At 53.4% G+C, this 19,335-nt stretch overlaps 1 protein-coding gene across 1 annotated transcript in view; it reads right to left on the reverse strand.

Annotated features, from left to right (window-relative positions):
* Positions 1 to 9,041, reverse strand: part of TM9SF4 (transmembrane 9 superfamily member 4) — a 22,200-nt gene extending 13,159 nt beyond the window's left edge. Inside the window, 1 exon segment of the mRNA XM_075571756.1 lies at positions 8,872 to 9,041. Within this exon segment, the coding sequence (XP_075427871.1) occupies positions 8,872 to 9,021 (150 nt within the window). The 5' untranslated portion in view covers positions 9,022 to 9,041.
* Positions 9,042 to 19,335: the final 10,294 nt, after the last annotated feature.

Below are 19,335 nucleotides of genomic sequence, written 5' to 3' on the forward strand. Positions count from 1 at the left end.
CCTCTCAGAGAGACGGGGGGAGGGGTGTCAGCCTCTCACAGAGAGACGGGGGAGGGTGTCAGCCTCTCACAGAGAGACGGGGGAGGGGGGTCAGCCTCTCACAGAGAGACGGGGGGAGGGGTGTCAGCCTCTCACAGAGAGACGGGGGAGGGGTGTCAGCCTCTCACAGAGAACGGGGGAGGGGTGTCAGCCTCTCACAGAGATACGGGGGAGGGGGTGTCAGCCTCTCACAGAGAGATGGGGGAGGGGGGTGTCAGCCTCTCAGAAATACGGGAGGAGGGGGGTGTCAGCCTCTCACAGAGATACGGGGGAGGGGGTGTCAGCTCAGAAATACGGGAGGAGGGGGTGTCAGCTTCTCACAGAGATACGGGGGGAGGGGGGTGTCAGCCTCTCACAGAGATACGGGGGAGGGGGTGTCAGCCTCTCACAGAGATACGGGGGAGGGGGGTGTCAGCCTCTCACAGAGATACGGGGGGAGGGGGTGTCAGCCTCTCACAGAGATACGGGGGGAGGGGGGTGGTCAGCCTCTCTCAGAGATACGGGGGAGGGGGGTGTCAGCCTCTCACAGAGATACGGGGGGAGGGGTGTCAGCCTCTACAGAGATACGGGGGAGGGGTGTCAGCCTCTCACAGAGAGACGGGGGGAGGGGTGTCAGCCTCTCACAGAGAGACGGGGAGGGGTGTCAGCCTCTCACAGAGATACGGGGGGAGGGGGTGTCAGCCTCTCACAGAGATACGGGGGGAGGGGGTGTCAGCCTCTCAGAAATACGGGGGAGGGGGGTGTCAGCCTCTCTCAGAGATACGGGGGGAGGGGGGTGTCAGCCTCTCTCAGAGATACGGGGGGAGGGGGGTGTCAGCCTCTCACAGAGATACGGGGGAGGGGGTGTCAGCCTCTCACAGAGATACCGGGGGGAGGGGGGTGTCAGCCTCTCTCAGAGATACGGGGGGAGGGGTGTCAGCCTCTCACAGAGATACGGGGGAGGGGGGTGTCAGCCTCTCACAGAGAGATAGGGGGGAGGGGGTGTCAGATTCTCACAGAGATACGGGGGGGAGGGGTGTCAGCCTCTCACAGAGATACGGGGGGAGGGGTGTCAGCCTCTCACAGAGATACGGGGGGAGGGGGGTGTCAGCCTCTCAGAAATACGGGAGGAGGGGGGTGTCAGCCTCTCACAGAGATACGGGGGGAGGGGGTGTCAGCCTCAGAAATACGGGAGGAGGGGGTGTCAGCTTCTCACAGAGATACGGGGGAGGGGGGTGTCAGCCTCTCAGAGAGATGGGGGGAGGGGGGTGTCAGCCTCTCAGAAATACGGGAGGAGGGGGGTGTCAGCCTCTCACAGAGATACGGGGGAGGGGGGTGTCAGCCTCAGAAATACGGGAGGAGGGGGGTGTCAGCTTCTCACAGAGATACGGGGGAGGGGGGTGTCAGCCTCTCACAGAGATACGGGGGGAGGGGGTGTCAGCCTCTCACAGAGATACGGGGGAGGGGGGTGTCAGCTCTCACAGAGATACGGGGGGAGGGGGGTGTCAGCCTCTCACAGAGATACGGGGGAGGGGGGTGTCAGCCTCTCACAGAGATACGGGGGGAGGGGTGTCAGCCTCTCACAGAGATACGGGGGAGGGGTGTCAGCCTCTCACAGAGATAGGGGGGGGGGGGTGTCAGCCTCTCACAGAGAGACGGGGGAGGGGTGTCAGCCTCTCAGAGAGACGGGGGAGGGGTGTCAGCCTCTCAGAGAGATGGGGGGAGGGGGTGTCAGCCTCTCAGAATACGGGAGGAGGGGGTGTCAGCCTCTCACAGAGAGACGGGGGAGGGGTGTCAGCCTCTCAGAGAGACGGGGGAGGGTGTCAGCCTCTCAGAGAGATGGGGAGGGGGGTGTCAGCCTCTCAGAAATACGGGAGGAGGGGGTGTCAGCTTCTCACAGAGATACGGGGGAGGGGGTGTCAGCCTCTCAGAGATACGGGGGGAGGGGGGTGTCAGCCTCTCACAGAGATACGGGGGGAGGGGGTGTCAGCCTCTCACAGAGATACGGGGGGAGGGGGTGTCAGCCTCTCTCAGAGATACGGGGAGGGGGGTGTCAGCCTCTCACAGAGATACGGGGGGAGGGGGGTGTCAGCCTCTCTCAGAGATACGGGGGGAGGGGGGTGTCAGCCTCTCAGAGAGACGGGGGAGGGGTGTCAGCCTCTCACAGAGAGACGGGGGAGGGGTGTCAGCCTCTCACAGAGATACGGGGGGAGGGGGGTGTCAGCCTCTCACAGAGATACGGGGGGAGGGGGGTGTCAGCCTCTCAGAAATACGGGGGAGGGGGGTGTCAGCCTCTCTCAGAGATACGGGGGAGGGGGGTGTCAGCCTCTCTCAGAGATACGGGGGGAGGGGGGTGTCAGCCTCTCACAGAGATACGGGGGGAGGGGGTGTCAGCCTCTCACAGAGATACGGGGGAGGGGGGTGTCAGCCTCTCTCAGAGATACGGGGGGAGGGGTGTCAGCCTCTCACAGAGATACGGGGGGAGGGGTGTCAGCCTCTCACAGAGATACGGGGGGAGGGGTGTCAGCCCTCTCACAGAGATACGGGGGAGGGGTGTCAGCCTCTGACAGAGATCGGGGGGAGGGGGTGTCAGCCTCTCACAGAGAGACGGGGGGAGGGGTGTCAGCCTCTCACAGAGAGACGGGGGAGGGTGTCAGCCTCTCAGAGAGACGGGGGAGGGGTGTCAGCCTCTCACAGAGAGACGGGGGGAGGGGTGTCAGCCTCTCACAGAGAGACGGGGGGGAGGGGTGTCAGCCTCTCACAGAGAGACGGGGGGGAGGGGTGTCAGCCTCTCACAGAGAGACGGGGGGGAGGGGTGTCAGCCTCTCACAGAGAGACGGGGGGAGGGGTGTCAGCCTCTCACAGAGAGACGGGGGGAAGGGGTGTCAGCCTCTCACAGAGAGACGGGGGGAAGGGGTGTCAGCCTCTCACAGAGAGACGGGGGGAGGGGTGTCAGCCTCTCACAGAGAGACGGGGGAGGGGTGTCAGCCTCTCAGAGAGATACGGGGGGAGGGGTGTCAGCCTCTCACAGAGAGACGGGGGAGGGGTGTCAGCCTCTCACAGAGATACGGGGGGAGGGTGTCAGCCTCTCACAGAGATACGGGGGAGGGGTGTCAGCCTCTCACAGAGATACGGGGAGGGTGTCAGCCTCTCACAGAGATACGGGGGGAGGGGTGTCAGCCTCTCACAGAGATACGGGGGGAGGGGTGTCAGCCTCTCACAGAGATACGGGGGGAGGGGTGTCAGCCTCTCACAGAGATACGGGGGAGGGGTGTCAGCCTCTCACAGAGATACGGGGGGAGGGGTGTCAGCCTCTCACAGAGAGACGGGGGGAGGGGTGTCAGCCTCTCACAGAGAGACGGGGGGAGGGGTGTCAGCCTCTCACAGAGAGACGGGGGGAGGGGTGTCAGCCTCTCACAGAGAGACGGGGGGGAGGGTGTCAGCCTCTCACAGAGATACGGGGGGAGGGGTGTCAGCCTCTCACAGAGATACGGGGGGAGGGGTGTCAGCCTCTCACAGAGATACGGGGGGAGGGGTGTCAGCCTCTCACAGAGATACGGGGGGGGGGGTGTCAGCCTCTCACAGAGATACGGGGGGAGGGGTGTCAGCCTCTCACAGAGATACGGGGGGAGGGTGTCAGCCTCTCACAGAGATACGGGGGGAGGGGTGTCAGCCTCTCACAGAGATACGGGGGGAGGGGTGTCAGCCTCTCACAGAGATACGGGGGAGGGGTGTCAGCTCTCACAGAGAGACGGGGGGAGGGGTGTCAGCCTCTCACAGAGAGACGGGGGGGAGGGGTGTCAGCCTCTCACAGAGAGACGGGGGGAGGGGTGTCAGCCTCTCACAGAGAGACGGGGGGAGGGGTGTCAGCCTCTCACAGAGAGACGGGGGGAGGGGTCGTCAGCCTCTCACAGAGAGACGGGGGGAAGGGGTGTCAGCCTCTCACAGAGAGACGGGGGGAGGGTGTCAGCCTCTCACAGAGAGACGGGGGAGGGGTGTCAGCCTCTCAGAGATACGGGGGGGAGGGGTGTCAGCCTCTCACAGAGAGACGGGGGAGGGGTGTCAGCCTCTCACAGAGATACGGGGGGAGGGGTGTCAGCCTCTCACAGAGATACGGGGGGAGGGGTGTCAGCCTCTCACAGAGATACGGGGGAGGGGTGTCAGCCTCTCACAGAGATACGGGGGAGGGGTGTCAGCCTCTCACAGAGATACGGGGGGAGGGGTGTCAGCCTCTCACAGAGATACGGGGGAGGGGTGTCAGCCTCTCACAGAGATACGGGGGAGGGGGGTGTCAGCCTCTCACAGAGATACGGGGGGAGGGGGTGTCAGCCTCTCAGAGATACGGGGGGAGGGGGTGTCAGCCTCTCACAGAGATACGGGGGAGGGGGTGTCAGCCTCTCACAGAGATACGGGGGAGGGGGGTGTCAGCCTCTCACAGAGATACGGGGGAGGGGGGTGTCAGCCTCTCACAGAGATACGGGGGAGGGGGGTGTCAGCCTCTCACAGAGATACGGGGGAGGGGGTGTCAGCCTCTCACAGAGATACGGGGGAGGGGGGTGTCAGCCTCTCACAGAGATACGGGGGAGGGGGGTGTCAGCCTCTCACAGAGATACGGGGGAGGGGGGTGTCAGCCTCTCACAGAGATACGGGGGAGGGGGGTGTCAGCCTCTCACAGAGATACGGGGAGGGGGTGTCAGCCTCTCACAGAGAGACGGGGGAGGGGGTGTCAGCCTCTCACAGAGAGACGGGGGAGGGGTGTCAGCCTCTCACAGAGAGACGGGGAGGGTGTCAGCCTCACAGAGATACGGGGAGGGGTGTCAGCCTCTCACAGAGATACGGGGGAGGGGTGTCAGCCTCTCACAGAGATACGGGGGAGGGGGGTGTCAGCCTCTCACAGAGATACGGGGGAGGGGTGTCAGCCTCTCACAGAGATACGGGGGGAGGGGGTGTCAGCCTCTCTCAGACATACGGGGGAGGGGGGTGTCAGCCTCTCACAGAGATACGGGGGGAGGGGGTGTCAGCCTCTCTCAGAGATACGGGGGAGGGGTGTCAGCCTCTCACAGAGACGGGGGGAGGGGTGTCAGCCTCTCTCAGAGATACGGGGGGAGGGGGGGTGTCAGCCTCTCTGAAATACGGGGGAGGGGGTGTCAGCCTCTCTGAAATACGGGGGGAGGGGGGTGTCAGCCTCTCTGAAATACGGGGGGAGGGGGTGTCAGCCTCTCACAGAGATACGGGGGAGGGGGGTGTCAGCCTCTCACAGAGATACGGGGGAGGGGGGTGGCAGCCTCTCACAGAGATACGGGGGAGGGGGGTGTCAGCCTCTCACAGAGATACGGGGGAGGGGTGTCAGCCTCTCTGAGATACGGGGGGAGGGGGGTGTCAGCCTCTCACAGAGATACGGGGGAGGGGGGTGTCAGCCTCTCACAGAGATACGGGGGAGGGGGGTGTCAGCCTCTCTGAAATACGGGGGGAGGGGGGTGTTAGCCTCTCTGAATACGGGGGGAGGGGGGTGTCAGCCTCTCACAGAGATACGGGGGGAGGGGGGTGTCAGCCTCTCACAGAGATACGGGGGAGGGGGGTGTCAGCCTCTCACAGAGATACGGGGGAGGGGGGTGTCAGCCTCTCACAGAGATACGGGGGGAGGGGTGTCAGCCTCTCTGAGATACGGGGGGAGGGGGGTGTCAGCCTCTCACAGAGATACGGGGGAGGGGGTGTCAGCCTCTCACAGAGATACGGGGGAGGGGGGTGTCAGCCTCTCACAGAGATACGGGGGAGGGGGGTGTCAGCCTCTCACAGAGATACGGGGGAGGGGGTGTCAGCCTCTCACAGAGATACGGGGGAGGGGGGTGTCAGCCTCTCACAGAGATACGGGGGAGGGGGTGTCAGCCTCTCACAGAGATACGGGGGAGGGGGGTGTCAGCCTCTCACAGAGATACGGGGGAGGGGGGTGTCAGCCTCTCACAGAGATACGGGGGAGGGGGGTGTCAGCCTCTCACAGAGATACGGGGGAGGGGGGTGTCAGCCTCTCACAGAGATACGGGGGAGGGGGGTGTCAGCCTCTCACAGAGATACGGGGGGAGGGGTGTCAGCCTCTCAGAAATACAGGGGAGGGGGGTGTCAGCCTCTCTCAGAGATACGGGGGAGGGGGGTGTCAGCCTCTCACAGAGATACGGGGGAGGGGGTGTCAGCCTCTCACAGAGATACGGGGGGAGGGGGCTGTCAGCCTCTCTCAGAGATACGGGGGAGGGGGGTGTCAGCCTCTCTCAGAGATACGGGGGAGGGGGGTGTCAGCCTCTCTCAGAGATACGGGGGGAGGGGGGTGTCAGCCTCTCTCAGAGATACGGGGGGAGGGGGGTGTCAGCCTCTCTCAGAGATACGGGGGGAGGGGGGTGTCAGCCTCTCTCAGAGATACGGGGGGAGGGGTGTCAGCCTCTCTCAGAGATACGGGGGGAGGGGTGTCAGCCTCTCTCAGAGATACGGGGGGAGGGGTGTCAGCCTCTCTCAGAGATACGGGGGGAGGGGTGTCAGCCTCTCTCAGAGATACGGGGGGAGGGGTGTCAGCCTCTCTCAGAGATACGGGGGGAGGGGTGTCAGCCTCTCTCAGAGATACGGGGGGAGGGGTGTCAGCCTCTCACAGAGATACGGGGGGAGGGGGGTGTCAGCCTCTCACAGAGATACGGGGGAGGGGGGGTGTCAGCCTCTCACAGAGATACGGGGGGAGTCAGCCTCTCACAGAGATACGGGGGGGGGTGTCAGCCTCTCACAGAGATACAGGGGGGTGTCAGCCTCTCACAGAGATACGGGGGGGGGTGTCAGCCTCTCACAGAGATACGGGGGGGGTCAGCCTCTCACAGAGATACGGGGGGGGGGGGTGTCAGCCTCTCACAGAGATACGGGGGGGGTGTCAGACTCTCACAGAGATACGGGGGGGGTGTCAGACTCTCACAGAGATACGGGGGGAGGGGTGTCAGCCTCTCTGAGATACGGGGGGAGGGGGGTGTCAGCCTCTCACAGAGATACGGGGGAGGGGGGTGTCAGCCTCTCACAGAGATACGGGGGAGGGGGGTGTCAGCCTCTCACAGAGATACGGGGGAGGGGGGTGTCAGCCTCTCACAGAGATACGGGGGAGGGGGGTGTCAGCCTCTCACAGAGATACGGGGGAGGGGGGTGTCAGCCTCTCACAGAGATACGGGGGAGGGGGGTGTCAGCCTCTCACAGAGATACGGGGGAGGGGGGTGTCAGCCTCTCACAGAGATACGGGGGGAGGGGTGTCAGCCTCTCAGAAATACAGGGGAGGGGGGTGTCAGCCTCTCTCAGAGATACGGGGGAGGGGGTGTCAGCCTCTCACAGAGATACGGGGGGAGGGGGCTGTCAGCCTCTCAGAGATACGGGGGAGGGGGGTGTCAGCCTCTCTCAGAGATACGGGGGAGGGGGGTGTCAGCCTCTCTCAGAGATACGGGGGGAGGGGGGTGTCAGCCTCTCTCAGAGATACGGGGGGAGGGGGGTGTCAGCCTCTCTCAGAGATACGGGGGGAGGGGGGTGTCAGCCTCTCTCAGAGATACGGGGGAGGGGTGTCAGCCTCTCTCAGAGATACGGGGGGAGGGGTGTCAGCCTCTCTCAGAGATACGGGGGGAGGGGTGTCAGCCTCTCACAGAGATACGGGGGGAGGGGGGTGTCAGCCTCTCACAGAGATACGGGGGAGGGGGGGTGTCAGCCTCTCACAGAGATACGGGGGGAGTCAGCCTCTCACAGAGATACGGGGGAGGGGGGTGTCAGCCTCTCACAGAGATACGGGGGAGGGGGGTGTCAGCCTCTCACAGAGATACGGGGGAGGGGGGTGTCAGCCTCTCACAGAGATACGGGGGAGGGGGGTGTCAGCCTCTCACAGAGATACGGGGGGAGGGGTGTCAGCCTCTCAGAAATACAGGGGAGGGGGGTGTCAGCCTCTCTCAGAGATACGGGGGAGGGGGTGTCAGCCTCTCACAGAGATACGGGGGGAGGGGGCTGTCAGCCTCTCAGAGATACGGGGGAGGGGGGTGTCAGCCTCTCTCAGAGATACGGGGGGAGGGGGGTGTCAGCCTCTCTCAGAGATACGGGGGGAGGGGGGTGTCAGCCTCTCTCAGAGATACGGGGGGAGGGGGGTGTCAGCCTCTCTCAGAGATACGGGGGGAGGGGGGTGTCAGCCTCTCTCAGAGATACGGGGGGAGGGGGGTGTCAGCCTCTCTCAGAGATACGGGGGGAGGGGTGTCAGCCTCTCTCAGAGATACGGGGGGAGGGGTGTCAGCCTCTCACAGAGATACGGGGGGAGGGGGGTGTCAGCCTCTCACAGAGATACGGGGGAGGGGGGGTGTCAGCCTCTCACAGAGATACGGGGGGAGTCAGCCTCTCACAGAGATACGGGGGGGGGGTGTCAGCCTCTCACAGAGATACAGGGGGGTGTCAGCCTCTCACAGAGATACGGGGGGGGGTCAGCCTCTCACAGAGATACGGGGGGGGGTCAGCCTCTCACAGAGATACGGGGGGGGGTGTCAGCCTCTCACAGAGATACGGGGGGGGTGTCAGACTCTCACAGAGATACGGGGGGGGTGTCAGACTCTCACAGAGATACGGGGGGGGGTCAGCCTCTCACAGAGATACGGGGGGGGGTCAGACTCTCACAGGGAGGAGAGGGTCAGCGGGTTGCTGCTGCCGGTACTTCCGGGTTACAGCGCCCAGTCATGGTTTCCGCTTCCGTTCTGTGGCCCCTTCCTGCCCTCACATTTCCAGCACACCCGTTACCTCTCTCACTCCCTCCCCCCTTCCCCGGTGACACCTGATCCCGACCCCCGGACTCTGTTTTAGCCGGACACTCACCGCAGCGGCCGCCATCTTGGATCCACGTGTCACTGATGACGTCGGCGGAAGTGCACAGTATCTGATACCGCTGCTTATCTCCATGGAAACCGGAGGCGGCTGGGGGTGGTAAATACTGTGGCCAGGCGGGTAACCCTGTAATACCGCCATGTAATCCTACCCCCGTCATGTCCTGTAAAAATACTCTGTAATACCCTGTAATAATACCCAGCATACCCCATCATGTCCTGTAATAATACTCTGTAATACCCTCTAATACCCCGTAATAATACCCAGCATACCCCATCATGTCCTGTAATAATACTCTGTAATACCCTGTAATAATACCCAGCATACCCCATCATGTCCTGTAATAATACTCTGTAATACCCTCTAATACCCTGTAATAATTCCCAGCATACCCCATCATGTCTTGTAATACCCAGCATACCCCATCATGTCCTGTAATAATACTCTGTAATACCCTGTAATAATTCCCAGCATACCCCATCATGTCTTGTAATACCCAGCATGCCCCATCATGTCCTGTAATAATACTCTGTAATACCCTGTAATAATACCCAGCATACCCCATCATGTCCTGTATTACCCAGCATACCCCATCATGTCCTGTAATACCCAGCATACCCCATCATGTCCTGTAATACCCAGCATACCCCATCATGTCCTGTAATACCCAGCATACCCTGTAATAATACTCTGTAATACCCTCTAATACCCTGTAATAATACCCAGCATACCCCATCATGTCCTGCAATAATACTCTGTATTACCCTCTATTTTTTTATGCGGGTGGACATTGTTTTTCCCCTTTTCAAATATGGGTCTGTATTCAAACCTTGGACTCATTTGATACAATTGCATCTTAGTTATTCAGGGATTTTCCTTGGTCTATTTTCAAATTGAAACCTTGGTTTCCTCCATATCCGCTGTATACGTTTTATTCATGTATGTTACACATGCTATTATCCTTATTACATCTGTATGTGGCATGCACTGTGTTTATGTGGCGAGACATTAGTATTTTGACTCTTGTATCTCTCAGGTCTTTTGTTCACATCTATGACCTTGCGTACGTAGGTCTTGCGTACCTAGGAAAATACATTTTTCCTTAGGTTAGCACAATATACCTCATTGTGTCCACCTATATTTAGAACGGTGACGCAGCATACCTATCCTGTCAGTCTTTGATTTTTATACATGTAGTGTATATGTTGGGTCCCCCCCCCCCCCCCCCTTTTTTGGTTTTATATGTTTTAATCATGTTATATCTGACATTAAAGTATGCTTATTCTATAGTGGATATTCAGAGTGCTCGTCTTTGGGACTTTTTGTCTTGGTTTTGCAACATTTATTTCTGTCTCAGAGCACCGACCATACTCTTTAATTTAGAGTTTATTCTTTGGTCTTGGTAATGCCCTTTATCAGTGGTGTATATGCAGAGTCTATTTGTGTATGTATGTATGTATGTGTGTATGTATATAGAGATATATATATATATATATATACATACACACACACACACACACACTCGCTAGCTTTTGTGGCCGGGTTCTCCCGGGGAATGTAATATTGAATACATGTCCCAAACACCCCCCCTCCCCCGCTGGCGGAACATCTCCCCTCGCTGCTGTGGCATGTCCCCTCGCTGCCAGCACATCTCCCTGCCCCCCTTTGGTACAACTCCCCCCGCTGGCAGCACATTTTCCCACCCACTCCCCCGTTGGTACATCTCCCCCCGCTGCCGGCACATGTTCCCTACCCGCCCTGCTGGTATATCTCCTCCCGCTAGCTGGCACATCTCCCCCCACCCCCGCTGGTATATCTCCCCCGCACATCACACACACACACACACACACACAGTCCTGATCCAAGCAAGGACACGCCCACCCCCCTCCCCCGCTCTAACATTTTTGCTGGACAGCCGAGGGAAACTTAGAATGTCCATAATTTGGGAGGTGAGTTACATTGAAAGCTCAAAATAGTTGCGTTGACCTACAAATCCGCAGCAGAATGTCCAGTGAAAGTTTGTGGTGACGTTTCTGAGATTTCAATGCTTCGGACATACAAAGAAACAAACAAACGGAATCCAACTTAGAATTATAGTATATATATATACTATACCTCTACATATATACAGTATATATATATATATATATATATATATATATATATATATATATATATATATATATATATCCACTGTATCTAACACACAAAAAGAAAAAAAGAAAATCCTCTATAAAGCACTCAAATTGACAAAAATAGTATGTGATAAAGCAAAAATTGACTTTATTAGCAATTAACAGAATACACAAACAAACACATAAAAATAAATAAAAAATGGTGATACCGCTATACTCCTGCTGAAAAATATACTGATGCCAAAAATCAATAAAGAAAAGGAAATATATAAGTAAAAATTATATATATAAATTTCCTAATACTAAAAATATAATACAATTACCAATAAATAAGTAAAGTATACCTCAAAAGTAAATAATGACTGTCAAAAGATGTATAAACTAGTACTAAACTGTGCTAAATTAGGTAAGGACTGTATAATAGACAAATACCAACTTAACCAGTTGTAATGAAGCTAAGTGGTCATAATGTATTAAAGTGCAGTTGATTAGTTGAAAAATATAAGCACACTGTCCAAGTCACAAAAATCCCGAGCATCATAGAGCACAAAGTCCTGGTTAAATGACCATAATAAAAGTTAAGTAACAAAAAATGGAAGTCAAAAAGATGTGTGAGTATAATATGGTGTCCAGAATGAAACTTAAATTTGATACATTGGTATTGGGAAGCAGCAAATAATAGAGCGATTACTCATCAGCTGGGAGATGTCATCTGATTGCTGTAGAGATTCCTGATATCTTGTATGGATTGCATCTGCTTATCTTGCAAGGTCTGATACATCAGCTGTAGAAGGTAGCTATCCTACCTCTTCTAACACAGCACATTGCAGGCCTAGCTATCCTACCTCTTCTAACACAGCACATTGCAGGCCTAGCTATCCTACCTCTTCTAACACAATGTTAATCTTGTTTGTTAATATTACATATACCCATAATCAAATCTCTAACTGCCCATGACATGTCTGTAAATTGAATGTATAACCTCTGTTCATTTAATGCTCCCATGTATTATTGTAACTCTGGCGTTCTATCTGTCTATTTGTGTAATAAAATAATTCTATTTTATTTGAGTTGTTCTCAAACTGGCTGTAAAGTATTGCAGTGCCCCCTTAAGTGGAGGCGTGTGTGTGTGTGTGTGTGTGTGTGTATATATATATATATATATATGTATATGTATATATATATATGTCTGTGAGTGGGTTTAATGGCTTTGCATCTCATCCCAGCCTCTGTCTAAAAGCTGTGTTTAAAACCATGCATTGGCTTGAGGATTTGCTTGTGTAATACGAGCTTGAGACAAAAGGTGGCACTGAGTGCTCATTTGCATGTCATTTCCCAGAATCCCTTGCTGCAGTGGAAGCGCTGTATGCTGGGCGATAATGGGGAAAGACAGGGTTCCAGACCTGTCTAAGACATTCAAATGAACATACAGTAATATTTACAGTTGCTATATATATATATATACTGTGTGTATATATATATATTGTGACAACCACATCACGTTGAGGTCCCTTTTATATATATATATGTATATATATATATATATATATATATATATATATATATATAATTTGTGTGAAAAAGAAAGTACATCCTCTTTGAATTCTATGGTTTTACATATCAGGACATAATAACAATCATCTGTTCCTTAGCAGGTCTTAAAATTAGGTAAATACAACCTCAGATGAACAACAACACATGACATATTACACAGTGTCATGATTTATTTAACAAAAATAAAGCCAAAATTGAGAAGCTATGTGTGAAAAACTAAGTACACCCTTACTGCTTCCATAGGAATTAAGATGCTAAGTAGCAGACAGGTGCTGCTAATCAAATGCCCTTGATTAATTGATCATCAGCAAGTGTGACCTCCTCTATAAAAGCCGAAGTTTTAGCAGTTTGCTGGTCTGGAGCATTCAGGTGTGTGTTAACACAATGCCAAGGAGGAAAGACATCAGCAATGATCTTAGAGAAGCAATTGTTGCTGCCCATCAATCTGGGAAGGGTTATAAGGCCATTTCCAAACAATTTAAAGTCCATCATTCTACAGTGAGAAAGATTATTCAAACGTGGAAAACATTCAATACAGTTGCCAATCTTCCCAGGAGTGGACGTTCCAGCAAATTCACCCAAAGGTCAGACCGTGCAATGCTCAGAGAAATTGCAAAAAAAAAACAAGAGTTACATCTCAGACTATACAGGCTTCAGTTAGCATGTTAAATGTTAAAGTTCATGACAGTACAATTAGAAAAAGACTGAACAAGTATGGTTTGTTTGGAAGGGTTGCCAGGAGAAAACCTCTTCTCCCTAAAAAGAACATGGCAGGACAGCTTAGGTTTTCAAAGTTGCATCTGAACAAACCACAAGACTTCTGGAACAATGTCATTTGGACAGACGAGACCAAAGTGGAGATGTTTGGCCATAATGCACAGCGCCTCGTTTGGCGAAAACCAAACACAGCATATTAGCACAAACACCTCATACCAACTGTCAAGCACGGTGGTGGAGGGGTGTTGATTTGGGCTTGTTTTGCAGCCATAGGATCTGGGAACCTTGCAGTCATTGAGTCGACCATGAACTCCTCTGTATACCAAAGTATTCTAGAGTCAAATGTGAGGCCATCTGTCCGACAGCTAAAGCTTGGCCGAAATTGGGTCATGCAACAGGGCAATGATCCCAAGCACACCAGCAAATCTACAACAGAATGGCTGAAAAAGAAAAGAATCAAGGTGTTGCAATGGCCCAGTCAAAGTCCAGACCTCAACCCGATTGAAATGCTGTGGCTGGACCTTAAGAGAGCTGTGCATAAACAAATGTACATAATACGGCCCTGCTCCCTATAGAAGTTTGCTGCAGGTAACCTGCATCCGGCATCACTCGTCCTCTGCGTTCATCCGGTACCTCCGCAGAAAGTGATGACGTCACTCAGTCTCGCGAGAGTCCCGTTCCTCTGATCGTAGCTTTTAAGTATATATGTTTCAAGTATTTATGAAGTTTAAAAAGGAAGGAAGACTATTGAATCACTCACTCATCTCTTCTCTTTCCTCAGGTAAAAACATATTCCAATTGTCTGTCTGTAAATCACCCCCCTACTGTCTTAATTTAATTCAGCTTTCACACTTGTGCAAGGCAAGGCAACACCCACCTTAGACAAACCATTTGCTTTAACTACCCTCACATGTGCTAATTAAGTTTGTTGTGCCAACCAGGTGACTTTCTAAATGTATATAAGTAAACTCCTAACAGCCATTGCTGCTAGCAGCCATGCTTTTAAGCAGATATGCTTTTAAGTATATATGTTTCAAGTATTTATGAAGTTTAAAAAGGAAGTTCAAAAAGAAGTGGAAAAGTGGACATCACCTACTGCTTCTGATTCCTGCTTTTGATCTACATTGGAAAGAGGATATCATCTATCTAAGACTGCACATCTCAACACTTAACTATTGCTGTGATGCCGCCTTTATTTTTTATATTTGCTGCAACCGCACTTATTCTCAAATTATGCATTTCCTTCCACCAGTCTCCTTATGTCTCTAACTCTATTCATATATCTCCATCTCTCCTTTCTTCCCCACTTCTCAGTTCACATGAACTCCTTTCTTACCTGCGTCCTCTGTCACCACACAGCTATACCCCCTGCACTAAAACACACCCCTACAAATCATCCTCACACATCCTCTTTCTATCCATGCTTCTCCTCCTTGCTTCTGGGGATATCTCTCCCAATCCTGGTCCCTGCCTTATTTCTACTTGCTCTCGTCCTCGCCTTCCACATGCAACTTCTACTCCTTCTGGTGTTAACCCCTCCAACCTCATACCCATCCCCTGCCACCCTCCCTCCTCTCTCCCTTTCTCCTGTGCCCTTTGGAATGCTCGCTCCCTTTCTAACAAGTTCCTCTCTGTGCATGACTTCTTTCTCTCTCACTCTCTGCTTCTCTTTGCTATAACTGAGACCTGGCTCACTCAGTCTGACTCTGCTCTGGAAGCTGCCCTCTCTTATGGTGGCCTTTCCTTCTCCCACACTCCGCGCCTTGATGGCAGGGGTGGAGGTGTGGGGCTCCTGCTCTCCTCTCTCTGCCGTTACCGAACCCTTCCTATTCCTCCCTCTCTTGCTTTTCCCTCCTTTGAGGCTCACACTGTCCAGATTTTCTCTCCTCTCCCTGTCCATGTGGCGGTCATCTATCGCCCACCTACCTCTACTCATCCCCCTTCTGCCTTTCTCTCTCACTTTGAATCCTGGCTCTCTTTCTTCCTCTCCTCAGACTCCCCTGTTCTACTCCTTGGGGACTTCAATTGCCACATTGATGACCCCTCTCTCCCTTGGGCTTCCCGCTTTCTTTCTCTAACCTCTTCTTTTGGCCTTCAACAGTGGACTGCAGCCAGCACCCACAAGGATGGCCACTACTTAGACCTGGTTTTCACTAAAAATTTCTCTCTCTCTGATTTCTCCATTTCCCCTTTTCCTCTCTCTGACCATCACCTCATCTCATTCTCTCTATCTCGCTTCTCAACTTCTCCACCTCCATCTACACCCCGGTTCTGCAGAAACCTGCGCTCTATTCACTTACCTGACTTTGAGTCCACGTTACACTCCTCCCTCTCCTCTCTCAGATCTGCTACAGACCCTGACAAACTGGTCAGGAACTACAACTCTGCCTTGTCCTCCTCTCTTGATCTACATGCCCCGCTTTCTCTCTGCCGCACTCGCCCTTTTAACCCTAGACCCTGGTTAAATTCCCACACGCGCATGCTGCGTTCCTCCACTCGTTCCTCTGAACGCCTCTGGAGGAAATCTCATACTCTCGCAGACTTCCTTCACTACAAATTTATGCTATCCTGTTTCAACTCTGCCCTCTCGCAAGCTAAACAAGCCTACTTTTCTTCACTAATCAACATGCACAAGTCTAACCCACGTCGACTGTTCTCTGTCTTTGATACTCTACTCAAACCACCCTCCGCTGCCTCTCCTTCCTCCATCTCCGCTCAGGACTTTGCTGACTATTTTAAGGAAAAGGTGGAATCCATACGTCAGAACATCCCCTCTGTTTCTTCCTCCCATCCTACACCTCTTCCTAACTCTCCTCCTGCCTTCCTTGACTCTTTTTCCACTGTCTCAGAGGAGGATGTGTCGCTGTTGATCGCCTCTTCTCCCTCTACCACTTGCCCTCTTGACCCCATTCCCTCCCATCTCCTAAAACCTCTTGCTCCTACTATAATCCCTACGCTCACGCACATTTTTAACTCCTCCCTCTGCTCTGGAACCTTTCCATCCTCCTTCAAACATGCAACAGTCATACCATTACTCAAAAACAGCAAGCTTGACCCTACCTGTCTTTCTAACTATCGGCCTGTCTCCCTCCTGCCTTTTGCCTCTAAACTCCTTGAACGTCTTGTATTCGCTCGCTTGCTCCATTTTCTCAACACCTATTCTCTCCTAGACCCTCTACAATCTGGCTTCCGTACTGCTCACTCCACGGAAACAGCCCTCACTAAAATAACTGACGACCTCCATGCTGCCAAAGACAGAGGTCATTACACTCTGCTCATATTACTCGACCTCTCTGCAGCATTTGACACCGTGGACCACCCTCTTCTCCTTCATATTCTCCATACTCTTGGTATTCGGAACAAAGCTCTATCCTGGATCTCATCCTACCTCTCCCATCGTACTTTCAGTGTCTCTTCTGCTAATACCTCCTCCTCCTCTATTGATCTCTCTGTGGGGGTACCCCAGGGCTCTGTCCTGGGACCTCTTCTCTTTTCTCTGTACACACTCTCTCTAGGTGACCTAATAACATCTTTTGGGTTTAATTATCACCTCTATGCTGACGACACACAAATATATTTCTCAACACCCGACCTTACACCTACTGTACAAACCAAAGTTTCTGAATGTCTCTCTGCTATATCATCCTGGATGGCCCTCCGCCGCCTTAAACTCAACATGGCTAAAACAGAGCTCCTCATACTTCCTCCCAAACCTGGCCCTACTACCTCCTTCCACATTACTGTTGGAACTACGATCATTCACCCAGTAGCCCAAGCACGCTGCCTAGGGGTCACACTCGACTCCTCTCTCACATTTGCCCCTCACATTCAAAACATTTCTAAAACCTGTCGCTTTTTCCTCCGCAATATAACAAAGATACGCCCTTTCCTCTGTTGCTCGACTGCTAAAACTCTGACTCAGGCCCTCATTCTCTCCCGTCTTGATTACTGTAACCTCCTGCTGTCCGGCCTTCCTGCCTCTCACCTGTCTCCCCTACAATCTATCCTTAACGCTGCTGCCAGAATCACTCTACTCTTTCCTAGATCTGTCTCAGCATCTCCCCTCATGAAATCCCTCTCCTGGCTTCCGATCAAATCCCGCATCTCACACTCCATTCTTCTCCTCACTTTTAAAGCTTTACACTCTTCTGCTCCTCCTTACATCTCAGCCCTAATTTCTCGTTATGCACCATCCAGACTCTTGCGTTCTTCTCAAGGATGTCTTCTTTCTACCCCCTTTGTATCTAAAGCCCTCTCCCGCCTTAAACCTTTTTCATTGACTGCCCCTCACCTCTGGAATGCCCTTCCCCTCAGTACCCGACTAGCACCCTCTCTATCCACCTTTAAGACCCACCTTAAGACACACTTGCTTAAAGAAGCATATGAATAGGACTGTGGCTATTCTGAACACATGGCACATAAAGCTTGGCCCCCTGCAGATGCACTTACCAGAACTCCCTCCTACTGTCTCTGTACGTTCTCCCTACCTACCAATTAGACTGTAAGCTCCTCGGAGCAGGGACTCCTCTTCCTTAATGTCTAAAGCACTTATTCCCATGATCTGTTATTTATATTATCTGTTATTTATTGGATTACCACATGTATTACTGCTGTGAAGCGCTATGTACATTAATGGCGCTATATAAATAAAGACATACAATACAATACAATATCCAGCCGGTCATTTTAAAATTGTACCAAATACAGAAGAATTTACAATAGATCTGATCTCAGATGCGCTATTAGAGAGGGTTGGGGTTCCTTAAAATGCATCTGATATCAGATGCGCTATTAGAGAGAGTTGGGGTTCCTTACAATGCATCTGATCTCAGACGCGCTATTAGAGAGGGTTGGGGTTCCTTACAATGCATCTGATCTCAGACGCACTATTAAAGATGGTTGGGGTTCATCAGAATTTCACATAGCGTTGCTTAACCAAAAAAAGGTTGGAAACCACTGCTGTAAGCTCTCAGCAGCAGGGCCCTCATTACCTTTTGTATCTGTTTGCACTTGTCTGTCCTTATTTGTTATGTCATTCGGTTTACGTAATACACATGTACCCTCATTGTACCCAGGGTTGCCACTACTCCGGGTTTCACCCAGTGATTACAGGTTTTGGCCACCTATCTCTGAGCTACGGGTTTACCTTGTAAACCTCCGGGTGGCTGCGTGCGGCATCCCCCCTGCAACTCCTGTCAATATGGCTGCGCGGCGTCAAATGGCAGCTCGTCGCCATGACAACCGGACACTACGTGACGTCACGCGGCGCCACATTGCCATGACGTCATGTCATAGGCCCATAGGGGCCATAAGGCTGCGCTTATAGTGTCGGCGACGCGACTGTCGCGTCAAAACAAATGCATTGTCGCCGTCGTCGGTGCTTATAGTGCATGCGACAGCGACAGTCTCCCCTTGCGGCCAATCAGGAGCTTCTCCGTCCCTCTGCCTTCCCCCTTTATGATGTTGCTGGCATTGTAGCCATATATATATATATGGAAGGCCCCAGGCATGCGGCGGTTTCCATTCTATGGGCCCGCCGCAAAGCGAAAATCGCCGGGATGCGGCGATATTCAGCGTGTACGGTCACAAACCGACAATTTCCCCCCTTCTGCGCGTGCGCAACCTCCGTTCTGCGCATGCGCACCCTCGTCAACCGCCCTTTCTGCGCATGCGCGACCCCCTGACGTCCCAGTTCTGCGCATGCGCAGACATGACGGCCCCTTTCTCGGTACCGTCGTGTCAGCGGATCGCCGGGAAGCGGGGCCTTGCTGTATATACACCAAGGGGGGTGGGTGATATATATACCAATGTCTGGGGGGTAATGGATGGTTTGTGAGTGGTGGGGGGTAGTGTGAGGGGCATATTTTCCCGCCATTTCCTTCCATTTATGTTTCTGCCTCACTAGGCCCTGCACGTTGGTGACGTTTCAGTGGGCATGATCGACCCTCTCGAGACGTTCTCGCGATGGCTTGTGTGGCCCCGCCTCTCTGCGTCCGGCCAATAGCATGCGCAGCACCCAGAGGGGTTTGACCACGTGTTTGGCAGGCGG

The sequence above is a fragment of the Ascaphus truei genome, chromosome 15 (genome assembly GCF_040206685.1).
Source record: "Ascaphus truei isolate aAscTru1 chromosome 15, aAscTru1.hap1, whole genome shotgun sequence".
Taxonomy (NCBI): domain Eukaryota; kingdom Metazoa; phylum Chordata; class Amphibia; order Anura; family Ascaphidae; genus Ascaphus; species Ascaphus truei.